This window comes from Giraffa tippelskirchi, chromosome 7, assembly GCF_054371585.1.
Source record: "Giraffa tippelskirchi isolate mGirTip1 chromosome 7, T2T-mGirTip1v1.2.pri, whole genome shotgun sequence".
NCBI lineage: Eukaryota > Metazoa > Chordata > Mammalia > Artiodactyla > Giraffidae > Giraffa > Giraffa tippelskirchi.
The window spans coordinates 674,675-692,446 of NC_137281.1; the positions used below are offsets into that span (position 1 = coordinate 674,675).

At 44.6% G+C, this 17,772-nt stretch overlaps 1 protein-coding gene across 1 annotated transcript; it reads right to left on the reverse strand.

Annotated features, from left to right (window-relative positions):
* Positions 1-4,971: 4,971 nt before the first annotated feature.
* ZNF671 (zinc finger protein 671) lies at positions 4,972-7,758 on the reverse strand. Its single transcript, XM_081506152.1, is given in 7 exon segments — positions 4,972-5,234; positions 5,237-5,752; positions 5,755-5,888; positions 5,890-6,038; positions 6,040-6,185; positions 6,898-7,014; positions 7,620-7,758. Coding segments are annotated over 7 exon segments (1,359 nt in total). The 5' UTR covers positions 7,654-7,758.
* Positions 7,759-17,772: the final 10,014 nt, after the last annotated feature.

Below are 17,772 nucleotides of genomic sequence, written 5' to 3' on the forward strand. Positions count from 1 at the left end.
CTGTGGCACAGGGGTTTAGTTGCTCTGAGGCGGGTGGGATCTTCCCGGATCAGGAATCGAACCCACATTTCCAGCATTGGCAGACAGGTTCTTTACCACTGAGTCACCCTGTGATTTCCGAGCTGACAAAATACTCTGGTACTGAGACCACATCAAATTAGGACCATGAAGCCCAGAAATGTGTCCTCCTGGTTGTATTTATCTGCTAGAGCAGCTGTAACAAAGCACCACAGACTGGGTGGCTTCAACAAAACAAATTTCTTTTCCCACAAATTTAGTCAAGAAATCTGAACTTGTTTCAGCTTTGGTTCCTTCTGAGCCCTTTCTGTTTGGCTACTAGATAGTGGTCTTCTCCTTAGCTTAATTCTGTGCACATCTGTATTGAGATTTCCAATAACTTTCAGATCATGCCACTGAACTTGGTAAGAAATTAAATTCTAGTGGAAGCCCTAAAGGCTTTATAAAACTGTTAACAAAAGATCAAGGATTAGTTACATGGGACCCGGTGAAATGATGAATGCAGATATACTTTTATGGGTTTGTCTGAAGTATTACTGGCTTTTAATCTGTTTCCCAGATAAAAGGAAGCTAGGAATATTCCCAGATAAAGGAATTATTTTAAGCTAATAGTGATTTAAAGCAACTTGATAAATCTTTTCTCGCTAGCTGATCCCTCCAAAATTTGGAAACTCTTAGTGAATCTTCTTATTCTCATGGCATTATGGTTACTTCCTTGGTGGCTCAGAGGCTGAAGAATTCACCTGCAATGTGGAAGACTCAGGTTCGATCCCTGGGTTAGGAAGATCCCCTGGAGATGGGAATGACTACCCACTCTAGTATTCTTGCTTGGGAAATCCCATGGACAGAGGAGCCTGGCGGGCTACAGTCCATAAGGTCACAAAGAGACACGACTTAGCGACAGAGGACACGCCTATGCACTCTGCTTACAGGATTCACAGGTAAGTGTCGCCACCTCCTGGCGAGTTCAGGATTCACACGATATTGGTACCTTGACAAGAGAGGAATTCCGCCTTGTTGTGGTGAAGGGTTTGCACAACTCAACGAAGCTACGAGCCATGCAGTGCAGGGCCACCCAAGACAGAGGGGTCATAGTGAAGAGTTCTGACAAAATGTGGTCAACTGGAGGAGGAAGATTAACCCCCCAGGTCGGAAAGTGTCCAATATGCTACAGGGGAAGAGCGGAGGGTAATTACTAATAGCTCCAGAAAGAATCAAGCGGCTGGGCCAAAGGGGAAAGGATGCTCAGCTGTGGATGTGACTGGCGGTGAAAGTAGAGTCCAATGCTCTAAAGACAGCATCACCGGCAACACATGAATTTGAGCAAACCTCGGGAGATAGTGAAGGACATGGGAGCCTGGCGTGCTGCAGCCCATGGGGTCACAAAGAGTTGGACACAACTTAGCATCTGAACAACAAACAGAGGAATTCATCCAACTGTTTAGATAGATATCTGACATCAGTCCCTTGGTATGGCTTCCCTTGCCTTGAGAGGCCTCTTAGAAGTTCAATCTGAGGGACTTTCCAGGAGATTCAGCAATTAAAACGACTCTAGGCTTCCATTGCAGGTGTGTGGGTTCAATAACTGATGGGAGAACTAAGATTCTGCATGCCCTTTGGCATGGCCAAAGCATGGGAAAAAAAAAAAAAAAAAGCACAGCATGGGATGTAAAAAGACAAAGAAAATGCAGAATTACATTGGGGGTCAGAGACCTCCAGGCAGTTTCCCAGACTGTTATCCACACAGTGTTGTGATGCACTTCCAGATTAAGCCGTGGATATCTGGGTGGTGACTCTTGGCTTTCAGAAGGCTCAAGTCAGAAAATATCAGCAGAGACTTTTATGCCTTTCTGGTAACAGTCAAGCCAGACTGCCTAACCATTACCATCAGTAATCAAATTGACCTTAGTGTTGTCGCAGGATTTTAGGCCCCACTGTGTGGCATGTGGGGCCTTGGTTCCCCAACCAGGCATCAAACCTGTGACTCCGAATTGAAAGCATTGAGTCTTAACCACTGGACTGCCAGGGAAGTCACTGTCACAGGATTTTTTAACATTAAACAACACATAATAAATCCTGTCGTTCTTATGTTAGCAAAATGTCAAAGCCAGCTACTTAGAATTCCCTAGAGACAAAGCTAGACCTGTTTAGGTTCAGTTTTAAAACAAATTTTATCTTACATGAAACAAACGCCCAATACAGCAAAATTTCTGGGATGCTGGAATACAGTCACTCCAGTTATTTTTGCCTGAGAATTCCATGGACAGAGGAGCCTGGTAGGTGACAGTCCATGAGATTAAAAAGTGTTGGACATGACTGAGTGATTACTTACAGCATAAGTGACTACATTAGGTGCGAGTTCTTGAATAAATGACACTACCTACCTTAAGAAAACAGAAAGGACAAATTAAATCCTATGTTTGGCAGCTGTATGATTATTCCACCATCTCCTCATACCCTGGGAGTCAGGGCAGCAAACTGACAACTGATTAAATCTCTTTCAACAGGAGTTTCCAAAAACACTGGGTAAGTCACAAAACCCACATCTCTGGAATCCTAGATTTTCATTCTCTCAGCCCCCATTTTCCTGCCTGCACAGCGATAGACTTGACCTGATTCATCGAGTCTAGGGGCTTCCCTGGAGGTCCAGCAGTTAAGACACTGCACTTCCACTTCAGGCTTGTGGGTTCAATCCCTGGTGAGGGAACTAAGATCACACATGTTGCATGGTGTGATTAAAAAAAGTAAGAAAAAAACTGATTCATCGAATTTAAGCAAACCCACAGAATGTTTATAGATAGTCATGCAAGTGGACTTGGCCATAGAACATAACACTGGAGGTCCTGACAATTTCTATACCCTCTCATCCTGTATAGCCATAGTATGGGAGTATCTGAGGAGGTACCTTTAGCAGGTACATCCCTCTAGGGTGCTGTTATCTCTCCAACTACTTATTACGCATACTCGGTGTTTCTGAACCAATATGGTTCCTGTAGGACATCCAGTTAGTGACACCTGCCTCCTAAATTATACATTCAGGCTCCTTGGCAGATACCAGAGACCAATTGCTCCTTACTAATGCTTGAGAACATTCTGTAGGAACAAGGGACCATCTGTCTCTCTTCTACTTACCAATAAAACTAGCATTGAAGCCACATGTATCTGATGGGGCCCAGAAGTCAGTCTTAGAATGCCTTGGTAGCAATGCAAACTGGGCCAAAAGTGGACAGCTATTCTTTGCCATCATACTGGACTCTCTGAAGCACAGAAATCTGACGGTTCTCATGAAACCTGTAGAACACACTGGTAGAACACAAATGTGTCCTTAACAGACTCCACACGGTAAACAGAACCCTCAAGATTACAGGTAGCTCAGAGTAAGGACTTTATTACTGTACAAAAGTACAAAAGTACTGTACAAAAGTGAGCAGGTGTGGGGCTCATGGTTCCAAGGCTGGAGGACTTGGAGACTGCATTTTACACTCCTAATGTGACCAAGACATCCCGAAGGTAAATCTCTGTAGGCTTTCTGGAGAACACATGTGCTGATCCTTTCCATACTGAACCCAGTAAGAGGGTGAAAATAAGGCCCCCTGTGGGCCACTGAGGCCACACCTGACTCCTCCCAGGGGCTGGGGAGACAGCAGAGGTCGGCCTGCCTAAGCCTGTAACCGACGCACATTGTGGGACTTCTCCCACATGCAGGATGCCCTCTACCACCGGCAAAGGCACTTAGTGTAGAATGTGTAGCACAGCTCCTGAAAGCAACTCACACATGGGGCACTCATCGGGAGCCTTCCTGTTGTGGGTGTTCATATGTATGAGGTGTCACTTCTGACTGATGGCTCTCTCATAAAACCCATGCTCAGACCTTCACTCTGGGGAGTTGTCAGGGTGAACAAGGAGACAGCATATTCCCTGGACTCTAAAGCCATTGTCTAGTGTGGCTTTCTTGTACTAATAAGGTTTGTTGTTGTTCAGTCACTCAGTCTTTGAGAACCCATGGACTGCAACATGCCAGGGTCCTCTCTCCTTCACCATCTCCTAGAGTTTGCTCGAAGAAGGCAATGGCAACCCACTCCAGTACTCTTGCCTGGAAAATCTCATGGATGGAGCCTGGTGGGCTGCAATCCCTGGGGTCGCTAAAAGTTGGACATGACTGAGTGACTTCACTTTCACTTTCATGCATTGGAGAAAGAAATGGCAACCCACTCCAGTGTTCTTGCCTGGAGAATCCCAGGGATGGGGGAGCCTGATAGGCTGCCATCTATGGGGTCGCACAGAGTCGGACACGACTGAAGCAACTTAGCAGCAGCAGCAGCAGCAGAGTTTGCTCAGATTCATGTCCACTGAGTTCATGATGCCATCCAACCATCTGATCCTCTGCTACCCTCTTCTCCTCTTGCTCTCAATCTTTCCCAGAATCAGGATCTTTTCCAATGAGTCGGCTCTTCACATCAGGTGGCCAAAGTATTGGAGTTTCAGCTTCAGCATGTCTTTTCAATAAATATTCAGGGTTGATTTCCTTTCAGATTGACTGGTTTGATCTCCTTGCAGTCCGGACTCTCAGAGTCTTCTCCAGCACCACAGTTTGAAAGCATCAATTCTTTGGCACTCAGGCGTCTTTATGGTCCAACTTTGGTCTTTGGGAAAAGGCTTTCCTGCTTCCCTGTTGGCTCATTGGTAAAGAATCTGCCTTCCAATGCAGTAGATATGGGTTCAGTCCCTGGGTTGGGAAGATCCCCCAGAGGAGGACATGGCAACCCACTCCAATATTCTTGTCTGGGAAACTCCATGGTCCATGGGGTTGCAAAGAGTCAGACACAACTTAGTGACTAGAGAACAACAAAGGCTTTCCTATGTCTGCTGCACCTCACAGGCACTGCCAGGAATTCTCAAGTGCACGGTAAGCTGGGAGCATTGGCTAAGAGATCTCCCACATTCCCTGCACTCTCACGGGTCTTCTCCAGTATGAGTCCTCTGGTGGAGAACATGCATGTATTTGCAGTTGAACTCTTTCCCGCAGTCACTGCAAACATAAGCCCTTGCTCCCATGTGAATCTTCCAGTGCTGAGTAAGGTCTGGTCTTTGAGGAAAGGCCTTCCCACACCTGCTACACTCATAAGGCTTTTCTCCAGAATGGACCTTCTGGTGCTGAATGAGTTTAGAGATGCAACTGAAGGCTTTCCCACATTTCCTGCACTTGTAGTCACTGTGTGAACTCGCCACTGTACATTAAGGTGGGAGCTTTGGCTGAAGGTCTTCCCACATTCGCTGCACTCATAGGGCTTTTCTCCAGTGTGAGTTCTCTGGTGCAGAATAAGTGTGTGTTTGCAGTTGAACTCTTTCCCACATTCACTGCACATGTATGGCCTTGCTCCTGTGTGAACCTCCTGGTGTTGAATGAGGTTTGACTTGCTGCTAAAGAATTTTCCACAGTTACTGCACTGAAAGAGCCTTTCTCCTGTGTGAAGTCACCTGTGTTCAAGCAGGCCAGAGACCCGTCTGAAAAATTTCCTGCATTCATTGCACTTGTAACGCCTTTCACCGGTGTGTATGGTCTGATGTTTGAAAAGGTCACAGCTTTGGCTGAAGAATTTCCCACATTTGCTGCACTCATGAGGTCTCTCTCCAGTGTGGATTCTCTGGTGTCGAGCAAGCATGTCTTTCCAGGTGAATGCTTTCCCACATTCACTGCATTTGTTAAGCTTCTGTCCAGTACTAAAGGTTCCCCCACACCCCAGTGCTCATGTAGGGGCTTCATTCTGTTATGAGGGACCCAGTGCTGAAGGCCAGAGGCAGCTGCCATGTGCATTCTGCCTTCACCATGTACACAGATCTTCTCCATCACACAGATTCTGCAGCTTTTCAGAGTCCCTGCTCTCATCCTTCCTGAAGAATTTCTCTCCACTGTGCTGTTTCTGGTGCTGGTGGAGGTCTGCACTGAACCAGAACTGTCTCCCATAGGCCTCACACTTATGTGGCTTCTGCCTGGCTTTCCCCTCCTGGTCATTCAGTAGGGTGAAAGATGTCTTTTGATACTTGGCCAGACATGTCATATGGCTGGGTCTTCAGACCTGCCACAGGAGTCCTAAATGGTGACATTTATTCTAAAGAAACAGTCTGCTCAGAGGAAGCAGCCTTAGCCTCCACTCCATGGCAACAATCTGCAACCAGAGGAGTGCCCAATGAGACACATGTTGACTTTCAGGGAGGGGACAACCCCACCATAAACATGTCTGACACACAGCCTCCTGACGGCAAAGACATGAGTACAAGGTTCAGCAAACAGCTTCCAGGAGGAGGTTGGTCATTGGGGCAGGTGAGTGCTAGGGAGAAAGGCATGTCCAGGTCCAGAAAACTCCAGTTACAAGTGAGTAGCTGGTGTTCAAAGATGACTGAAGCATATGTGCACCTCTCATGAGACATGCAGTGCAGGCCAACGCTATAGACAAATGCAGACTGAGCAGTAAGGAGTAGTGGGTGCAAGGTAGATGCTAGGGTCCAGAAATCAGACTAGAAGTAAGTCACAGTGCCCAGAATATGGGGAAGAATAGGTAGATTTGCTGTGTGCCTACATGCATACATGCTCAATCACTTCAGTCATGTCCAACTCTTTGCAACCCCATGGACTACAGCCCACCAGGCTCCTCTGTCCATGGGACTTACCAGGCAAGAATACTGGAGTGGATGGCCACGCCCCCCTCTTGGCAGTCTTCCCAACCCAGGGATCAAACCTGTGTCTCCTGCACTGCAAGTGCATTTTTTTTAATGTGGAGCCACCCACATAGGACTTGAAATCAAACACTGGCAGGAATAGTTGATATTTCTGTATTTGAACCCAACCTTGACATCCCACCCTTCTCTGTGTCCACTCACCATGTCCCATATGAGGCTCTTTCTCTGTGGCTGGAGTCATCTCTACCTGGGCAGGCATCCAGGGCTCCCCCCTCTGCTCCAGCTGCATGATGAAGTGTGATCTGGTGGGTATGATTCCTAAGGGAAACCCAGGACAGGTGAGTACAAGCTCAGAGCAACCCATCTTGCGACAGACTACCAGTTAAAAAATAATTATCACTGGGACTTCCCTGATGGTCCAGTGGTTAAGACTCTGAGCTTCCAATGCAGGGGCTTGGGTTTGATCCCTGGTAGGGGAACTAAGATTCCACATGCTGCACTGCATGCCCCAAATAATAATAATTATTATTATTATGAAAAGAACCATGAAGGAACTATCCAAGAGTCTCCATTAAGTAGTGACTATATGAGTGCTTGAAACACTGGTAAGATGCAGCTTCAGAAAAAATGTCACCTGGAGCAAGGGGCCAGAACCTTGGGCACAGAGGTGTCATAATTCTGGACAGACTTGCCAGCCCAGAAAGCAACTATAATTAATGGGCTCCACTGGGCCAACCATGCCTTGTGATCCCTTAAACCTCAGCTTGTGTGGCTTTGGGGCTGCTCAGTAAGAAGTGAGGACGCACCACAGAGCTCAGCCCTGACATCTCCTCCAGGAGACACAGCAAGAAAGCAGTGTGGGAAGGACGGGGTGGACCCTGGGGAAAAGGAAAGAGGAGATGGGATTGGTCTGAGGGCCTTGCCCAGGGAGGCTAAAAGTGCCAAGGTCTCCAGCATCACATTCCCATACAGGAACTTCTGGGCCTCACCAAGGAGCCTCCGTTCTTCTAGGGAGAAGCACACAAACACATCCTCAGACAGGACACAGCCCTGCAAAGATGAGGACACAAGGTCCATGAGAAGACTCTCCCCTGAACATCCCCACACTGCCTACCCATAGCAATATCCTGCTCCCTCATGTCCCCAGGTCGCCAGGTCACAGGAAGTACCAGGCACTGCTACTGCTGGACCTCGCTCTCTCCTGACCACCCCCAGCGAGCACGGTATCAGCCCACAGCAACAACGAGTGGGTTGGGAGACAGATGCCATCTAAAGTCCATGCCTGGGCTTTCCTGGTGTCTCAGTGGTAAAGGAGCCACCTGCCAACGCAGGAGACACAGATTCCATCCCTAATCCAGGAAGAGCCCACATGCCATGGAGCAACTAAGCCCTGTGCCACAACTACTGAAGCCCTTGTGCCCAGAGTCAATGCTCTGCAACGAGAGAAGACACGGCAATGAGAAGCCCTTGTGAGACAACTAGAGAAAGCCCAAGTGTCAGTGAAGACCCAACACAGCCAAACAAACAAATAAGTAAAATTAAAAAAAAAAAGAGTCTGTGCCTGGCCCAGTTCCCCTTGGGAACCCTGTCACATACTTCCTGGACATAATTCCTAAATCTGGGCTCACTCTCTTCACTTACGGCTCCAATGACAGGGACCATCAGTTAACACTCCCTCCTCTCACGCTCTTTGCTCTTCAGGCTGTGTCTTCCTCACATCTTGAGCTACCTGCCACCAGGCGTCTGTCCCACGTCCCAGACATCACACCGGACGCCCCACAGGTCGCCCCGCACACAGCACGGAGAGAGCTCTTGGCGACGCGGCCGGGCCGCCATCTTGTCACAAACACCCAGTGGCCCCCGGTGCCAAAGCCCCCACTCCTGGGCTAAAGCCCTGCAAGCTGGTCCTCTCCCTTTCTTCAAATCCCAGGCGCCTAGAACCTCACGCACACCTCAGTTACTCTCAGCCCTCTTCCATTTCTCAGCTACACATTGTATCAGTTTCCTATCACTGCTGGAACAAGTCGCTATGAGCTGGTGGCTTAAATCAACACAAGTTTATCATCTTACCTCCGGAGGGAGTAAATCCAAAATGGGCAAAGATTCCAGGAATTAGGAAATGGAGGTCATTGTGCTGTTTATCACACACATGTTGTCCCCACACCGGTCACAATATTTCTACACCTGATTCTCTGAATATTAACTTGACAACAGACTTCCCCATTTCACTGGCTGGCATTTCCATCCTTTCAGCAGCTAAACCGAAAACTTTGGGTCCTCTCTCCTCAACTTCCCTCTCTCCTAATCCACTTCAGAAAATAAAACCAGCTTTAGTAAAATTAGAGTTTGAATGCCATGGAGCAGCTAAGCCTGTGTGCCACAACTACTGAGCCTGTGCTCTAGCCAGCTCTGCAACAAGAGAAGCCACCACAGTGAGAAGCCCATGCACAACTAGAGAGTAGCCCCACAGTAATGAAGACCCAGCACAGTCAAAAATAAATAAATAAAATTAAAGTCACAGCCTAGGATCACAACTTCTTGTACTACCTTCACAGCAATCACTCCAGTGCAGCCCACCAACATTCATTGAGATGACTGCAATAGTCTCTGCCTCAATTTTCCTGTGGGGTGACAACATATAAAACTAAAATTCTCAATGAGCTTATGGTTGCCAGGGGGCAAGGGAGATTTAGGGAGTTTGGGATGGACACGTACACACTTCTGTATTTAAAATGGATAACCAACAAGGACCTACTGTATAGCACAGGGAACTCTGCTCAGTGTTATGTGGCAGCTTGGATGGAAGGGGAGCTGGGGGAGAATGGATACATGTATATGTATGACTAGGTCCCTTCGCTGTTCACCTGAAACTATCACAACATTGTTAATTGGCTATGAAAAAGTGAGAGTGAAAGTGTTAGTCACGCAGTCGTGTCTGACTCTTTGTGACCCCATAGACTATAGCCTGCCAGGCTCCTCTGTCCGTGGGATTCTCCAGGCAAGAATACTGGAGTGGATTGCCATTCCCTCCTCCAGGAAATCTTCCCGACCCTGGAATTGAACCTGAGTCTCCTGCATTAGCATGCGGGTTCTTTACTCTCCGAGTCACCAGGGAAGCTCCTGACTGTACCCCAATACAAAAAAAAGTTCAAAAAAAAACAAAACACCTTAAGTTCTGGTCTATAACCTCTGCAGAAACTGAACCTGATTTATATCCACTTCCAACTTAGGGTTCAATCAGCCCTCTCCCTTCCTTGCCTGTGAACCTCAGATTCAGGGAAGTGATGGTGCCCAATTCCCTTGTTATTACCAAGCTCTGAATAGGTGGCCTTCATTTATCTCGTGTGGGTGGGCTTGCTTTATTCTCAGACCTGCCCTGGCTCCGACTCCACCACGGCTCTGCCTCCTTCACAGTGTGTTCTCTCTGCTGCCAGAGGCAGCCTACTGAGACTTGCACCAAATTTCCCAGAGCTCCTGTCACCCTCAGAGTAGAGGCCAAGACTCTCAGCCGGCCATTTCAGGCTTGAACCCTGTCCCTCTGTTGTCTACCACCTGAAAGGAAAGAGACTAATGGTTCATTGAACACTCACAGCTCAGCTTCACCTCCAAGCACCTGAACATGCCTGGGATGCCTTTCATCCCTCACCTCTCTGGGTTCTATGGGAATCTCTCCATATAACTATGGCTTCGATTGAACCTGTCTCCTCAGAGAGGGCTTCCCAGGTGGCTCAGTAGTAAAGAATCCACTTCCCAATGCAGGTGACATGGGTTTGATCCCTGGGTTGGGGAGATCCCCTGGAGAAGGAAATGACAACCCATTCCAGTATTCTTGCTGGAAAATCCCATGGACAGAGGAGCCTGGTGAGTTACAGTTCATGAGGTCGCAAAGAATCAGACACAACTGAGCAAGTCTCGCCCCGAGACGGAGGTGTTAGTCTCATCTCCAGCATTCTGCACCCCCAGAGATGAGATGGGACGCTGGAAGCTCTAGTCCAAAGTGAACCGCTCACAGGAAAAGGCCCCTCTCCTGGGCCATGACTGGCAAAGAGAAGACTCATTGTAGCATCGAGAATTCTGGGTATTGTAGGCCCCAGTTTGTCTCCAGTCACAGAAGGGAAGCCCCTGGTCAGAAGGTGGAAGTAAACAATCATTTATTGAGGGCCTACTGTCTTCTTAGCCTGCCAGTTGCTCCCAAGCCTCAGGCTGCATATCACACCTCAGAATCTCTGTAACCAGATGAGGCTGGTACCAAACCCAAGTTCAACTGCTTGCCCCTGGAAAAAGCAGACAAATGGTGGTGGGGAAGGAAAAGTTGCTTTATTTAGGAGACCAGCGGTCTGGGAAGACGGTGGACTAATGTCCTAAGACCATCTCCAAGTTGCCGGTTAAGAGACAAAGGATTTAAAGGCTGTGTGAGGAAGTGGGCTGCAGGGTGTGTGATTCACTTGTGCTCAATTCTCAGATTGGTTGGCTTCAAGGTGAAATTTCAACAGGTCTGGGTCTATCTGCTTGTGGTCAGCAGTTTTCTCCCGGTGGGGGTCTGCTTCCTGTAAAATCTCCAGCAGGCGCTCCATATCCTGAGTGAGATACACTGAAGCTGGCTGTTTTGGAGGTTCATGGCCTGCAAATACCAGCTTCTGAATGTGGGACCCAAGGCCAGCAGCTTCACTTCCATGATGTGGAATGCAAATTGAAGATACAATCTCTCTTACAGACCTCTATGAAGTTACTTAAATATTCCTCAAACATAAATGTCCATTCACTGAAATAGTACCCAAATCTTGGTGAGGTTGTGTTAGTAAGTGCTTAAACCAGCGCGTGGTGCACGATTTGCTGGCTACATGGTCCTTATCATCAGGAACCTGGGCTCTCAGGCACCTGTGTGGTGGGAGGTGAGGCAAGGCTGTCTATGTGCAGAGTTCTGGGCAATGTCTATCAAAATTCACACACACACACCATGGCCCTATGAGGAGACTTAACAGGAATGATTTAAAATTTTATAGGATGGCAGTGTGTACAATCTGTGCCATTTAAAATTCATTTAGGTTCGATGCATGATACAGGGCGCTCGGGGCTGGTGCACTGGGATGACCCGGAGGGATGGGATGGGGAGGGAGGTGGGAGGGGGGTTCTGGAAGGGGAAGACATGTACACCCATGGTGGATTCATGTCAATGTATGGCAAAACAAATACAATATTGTAAAGTTAAAAAATAGAAAATAAACTAATTAAGAAAAATAAATTCATTTAGAAAAAAATAATCACACATACAGAATGATGTCATCAATTTCAGGTAGCAAGTTGCATTAGCCTGTAAACTCGTTACTGATTATAGTACATTAGCCAGAAAGCCTTACTTCTCTAAGCCTCTGTTTCCTCATTTCTGAAAGCGGGAAACAACAGTATTCATAGCACATGGTTGTTGGGATTATTACCTGGAGAATTACATGCCATCCTCTAGTCATTCTCCCAACAGTGCTTCAAACCTTTCACATTGGAAGACCAGGAAATGACTCCTGACCATCCATATTCTCTTGGGTTGATTCAGAGGCTTTCAGGTGCTCACTTCCTCCAGGAACCAGAACCTCACCCCCACCAGCTTCCCTGCCCCTACTATCCTCAGGTAAACTGGCCCTAGGTGGATCTGGGTAGTAAATGAAAGCTCAGCCTGAATTCCCATGACTCAAGCTTACCAGGTTCAGTCTTCAACAGGACACCATCACTTGATACTGGAGTCCAAAGTGAGCACAAAACTCTCAGGAGAGGGAAAACGTGAAATCAAACTCTATAAGAAAGGCTGCTCTGTTTATTTAGGTCATCTTTAATTTCTCTGAGCAGAAGTGTTTTTCTGGATTTCAGCTAAACTTTGAAGTTTTCAGTAATACTGAAAAAAATAATTTTGTAGTTTTCAATAAAATAACTGAAGAATGAATATAATCAAAGAAATTTCATATATTTAATTATATTTATTCCTAAGTATTTTACTTTTTATGCTATAGATTTAGAAAATTTAATTATCCAATTGTTCTCTATGTATTACTAATATATAGAACACAGTTCATTTATATCTATAACCCTCTGTCTACCATATACACACATGTATTTACAAATATATATAAAGAGAAAAAGAACTGTACACAGCACTTTGCTACATTCAACTATGCTAGTGAGTTTTCTGCATCAAATGATATGTGATTTTTCTTCTTTAACCTGTTAATATGGTGGATAACATTCTTTGTTTTTCTCATATTAAATAAGTCCAACACCACTAAAAGAAATCTCTCTGGTTACAGTATATAATTCTTTTTACACATTGCTGAATTTTATTTGCTAATACTGTCTTAATGATATTTATATTTATTTTCATGAGGTGTGTGTATGCTCAGTTGCATTAGATTCTTTGACTGTAGTCTGCCGGGCTCCATTTTCATGATGTTGGTTGTAAAAATTTCAGATGTTTTAGAATGTTCTTTACATTCGGTGTGCTCTAAAGAGTGCTGTATTTGGTATGCAGTTCTCAAATGTCAATGGGTTTATCTTATCAGATGCCTGATAATCACCTTGATTCCTCCTACCACTGGTTGCTCCTATTTTTGTCATTTAGGTTGGAGTTGTATTTCTTGTTCTAATTAATAGTTTCCTTGTATGTCCTGTGTGCTCATCCTTTGGCAGTTTTAGACACTGGAGATATAGTCTTTTGCTCTTTAAATTTTAACTCTTATGAGCTTTATGGAATAGAAGCCTGCAGTTCTAAAAGATATTATTCATCAATTTTCCACACAAAATATTTTGTTTTTTAGTGATACATTAAAATTGTTCTTGGGACTTCCTCAGTAGTCCAGTGGTTAAGATATCACACTTCCAACACAGGGGACATGGGTTTGATCTCTGGCCAGGGAACCAGGTCTCACATGTCGTGTGGTATAGTCAAAAAAAGTTAAAAAAAAATTATTCTTGCCCGTTTAAAAAATCTATGCTCCTAATTTATCTTCTATTGGTTTCCTTATTTCTTTTGCTTCCCTGGTGGCTCAGGTGATAAAGACTCTGCTGCAATGCAGGAGACCTAGGTCCGATCCCTGGGTCTAGAAGGTTCCCTGGAAAGAAAATGGCAACCCACTCCTGTATTCTTGCCTGAAGAATCCCATGGACAGAGGAGCCTGTCAAGCTGGGACAGTCTATTGGGTTGCAAACAGTCAGACACAACTGAGCGTCTAACACACAATTTCTTTTGCTCTTTGATACTTAATAGTTCTTATTTTAAAACTTACTGAAATTTACTTTATGCCCCCAGAGCTTGATTTATCTTGGAGGAATGTACTATGTGTACCTGAAAAGAATGTGTATTCTGCTATAGACTGAAGTGATGTCTTATACATATTTACTGAATCAAGATAGCTGATGATATTGGTCATGTCTTCTGTATCCTTATTATTTTCCTGCCTATTCTATTAATTATTGAGAGGAAAGAATTTTGAAAGCCTATTCTTAGATACAAATATACTTAGCCTTTATTTATCTATGGCCATTTGGCTTGCAGGATCTTAGTGACCAGAGATCAAACCTGTGACCCTTGCAGTAAGCACAGAATTCTAACCACTGGAGTACCAGGAATCCCTCAGTTAGCATATTTAAATCTTCTTGATTAAATTACTTGTTTAATATTATAAGATGGCCATATGTTTTCTTTGGTCATACTATTTTTCCTTAAGTTTTTCTTATATTAAAATAACCCCTCCAACACTCTTTTGGTTAGTATTCACGTATTATTTCATTCAATTCCTTTTCACTTAAATTTATGTTTGCAATTAAGGATTATTTATTATAGGTTGCATGGAGTTTGCCCAAGAATTTCATCGTCTGAAAAATCTCTCCCTATAATTTAAATATATGAGAGTATTTAAAGCAAAAAACTGAAAAATAATTGTAGGAACAAAAGTATAGCTTATTCATTTACATCTATCTTCTTAGAAAGAGATAAATCAAACAAAGAATAAGCATATAGATGACATTAGTAATATAACATTCAGAAGATACACACTTATCTTGATTTTACACTGTTGAACATTTGAAAAATCACATTCACTAAGGCAAAAATGAAGCCACAATATAGATGACAAGGTTTCTGAATTCTCTATGAACATATCCATATTTGTTTACTACAGCAGTGCAGTAATAAGATTTATAACAAGAAATACATATTTGGTCTTTGTCCAGATTTCCAGCACAGAACTCATAAAACCTTAGGTCTTTCCTAAGGGAGGAGCTAAATAAAAAACAACACCCATTTGTGGATGTGACTGGTGAGGGAAGTAAGTCTGATGCTGTAAAGAGCAATATTGCATAGGAACCTGGAATGTTAGGTCCATGAATCAATGCAAATTGAAAGTGGTCAAACAGGAGATGGCAAGAGTGAACATCAATGTTTTAGGAATCAGTGAACTAAAATGGACTGGAGTGGGTGAATTTAACTCAGATGACCATTATATCTACTACTGTGGGCAAGAATCTCATAGAATAAATGGAATAGCCATCCAATTTCCTGAAAAACAACTCTGGCAAACATCTTAATTGTTTAGGCTGTAATGCTTGGATGACATGAAGGCATTTTACAGTTCATTTATTTATTAAGCAAGTTATGGTTTAATGGGCTTCTCAGGTGGTTCTTGCCTGGAGAATCCGAGGGACAGCGGAGCCTGGTGGGCTGCCGTCTGTGGGGTCGCACAGAGTCGGACACGACTGAAGTGGCTTAGCAGCAGTAGCAGGTGATGCTAGTGGTAAAGAATCCACTTACCAGTGCAGGAGATGCAAGAGAGGTGGGTTCAATCCCTGGGTCTAGAAGATGGCCTAGAGTAGGAAATGGCAACCGATTCCAGTATTCTTGCCTAGAAAATTCCATGGACAGAAGAGTCTGGTGACTGCAGTCCATGGGGTCGCAGAGTCAGACACGACCTCATGACAGAGCATATAGTTTAATAGACCTGACTGATGGCTCCTCTCAGTTTCAACAGTAGTTATGTGTTTTGTGCTGGTCTCAGGCTATTGATAACCAATGTCTCCTTTGCCTGTAGCAACAGTGATTGTCCTACCCAGTAAGGAACATTCTTTTTAAAAATCCATATTATATACCTTATTTCTCAATATTCTTATTCCCAATCATTCCAGGGCCAGGCTCCAGGCAACTAGATATCACTCCTGTACGCCAAGTCTCTCACCTGAGTTATTCAACTTTATTGTTCTTGTTTAGTCACTAAATGGTGTCCAACTCTTTGTGCCCCATAAACTGTCCCTGCATGGCTCCTCTGTTCATGAGATTTCCCAGGCAAGAATACTAGAATGGGTTGCCATTTCCTAGTGAAATAGCCAATCTTAAGCTGTTTGCTCTGCCCTTGCCTTGCCATTTCCTTGAGACCCCGTAAAGGATCTGGCCTAGACTTCCCCTACCTTCTGCATGTAAGTTAAATAAGCAGGGTGACAATATACAGCCTTGCCGTACTCTTTTTCTCAATTTCGAACCATTCCATTGTTCCATGTCTGGTTCCAACTGTTGCTTCTTGACCTGCACACAGGTTTCTCAGGAGGCAGGTAAAGTGGTCTGGTATTCCCATCTCTTTAAGAATTTTCCAGTTTGTTGTGATCCACACAGTCAAAGGCTTTAGCGTAGTCAATGAAGCTGAAATAGATGTTTTTCTGGAATTCCCTCGCTTTTTCTATGATCCAATGGATGATGGCCATTTGATCTCTGGTTCCTCTGCCTTTTCTAAATCCAACTTGAACATCTCGAAGTTCTTGGTTCACATACTGTTGAAGTCTAGCTTAAAGGATGTTGAGCATTACCTTGTTAGCTTGTGAAATGAATGCAATTGTGTGGTGGTTTTAACATTCTTTAAATTGTCTTTCTTTGGGATTGGAATGAAAACTGACCTTTTCCCAGTACTGTGGCCACTGCTGAGCTTTCCAAATTTGCTGGCATATTGAATGCAGCACTATGAGCATCATCTTTTAGGATTTGAAATAGCTCAGCTGGAATTCCAGAACCTTAATAGATTTGTGAGTATCTCAAATTTTATTTCCTGGGAGCAGGCTGATCTTCACAGAGTATGAAATTACATCTTTCTCCTGCAGTTCACAAGAAGTAAAGCCCCTCAGTCCATCTAGGTAGGATTATCACTTTCACATATTCCCCAGAGTAACGCATGGATGGAAAATTCTTTAAGAGATGGGAATACCAGACCACCTTACCTGCCTCCTGAGAAATCTGTATGCAGGTCAAGAAGCAATAGTTAGAGCCAGACATGGAACAACAAACTGGTTAAAGAAAGGAGTACATCAAGGCTGTATATTATCACCCTGCTTATTTAACTTAGATACAGAAAACATCATGTGAAATGCTGGACTGGATGAAGCAGAAGCTGGAATCAAGATCTCCAGGAGAAATATAAATAACCTCAGATATTCAGATGACACCACCCTTATGGCAGAAATCAAAGAGGAATTGAGGAGCCTCTTGATGAACGTGAAAGGGAAGAGTGAAAAAGCTGGCTTAAAACCCAGCATTCAAATAACTAAGACCATGGCATCCAGTCCCATCACTTCATGGCAAATAGATAGAGAAACAATGGAAACAGTGACAGATTATTTTCTTGGGCTCCAAAATCACTGCAGATGGTGACTGCAGCCATGAAATTAAAAGACGCTTGCTCCTTGGAAGAAAAGCTATGACCAACCTAGACAGCATATTAAAAAGCAGAGACATTACTTTTCCAACAAAAGTCTGTCTAGTCAAAGCTATGGTTTTTCCAGTAGTCATACATGGCTGTGAGAGTTGGACCATAAAGAAAGTTGAGCGTCAAAGAATGGATGCTTTTCAACTGTGGTGTTGGAGAAGACTCTTAAGAGTCCCTTGGAGTGCAAGGAGATCAAACCAGTTAATCCTAAAGGAAATCAGTCCTGAACATTCATTGGAAGGACTGATGCTGAAGTTGTAGCTCCAACATTTCGGCCACCTGACGCAAAGAATTGACTCATTTGAAAAGACCCTAATGCTGGGAAAGATGGAAGGCGGGAGGAGAAGGGGAC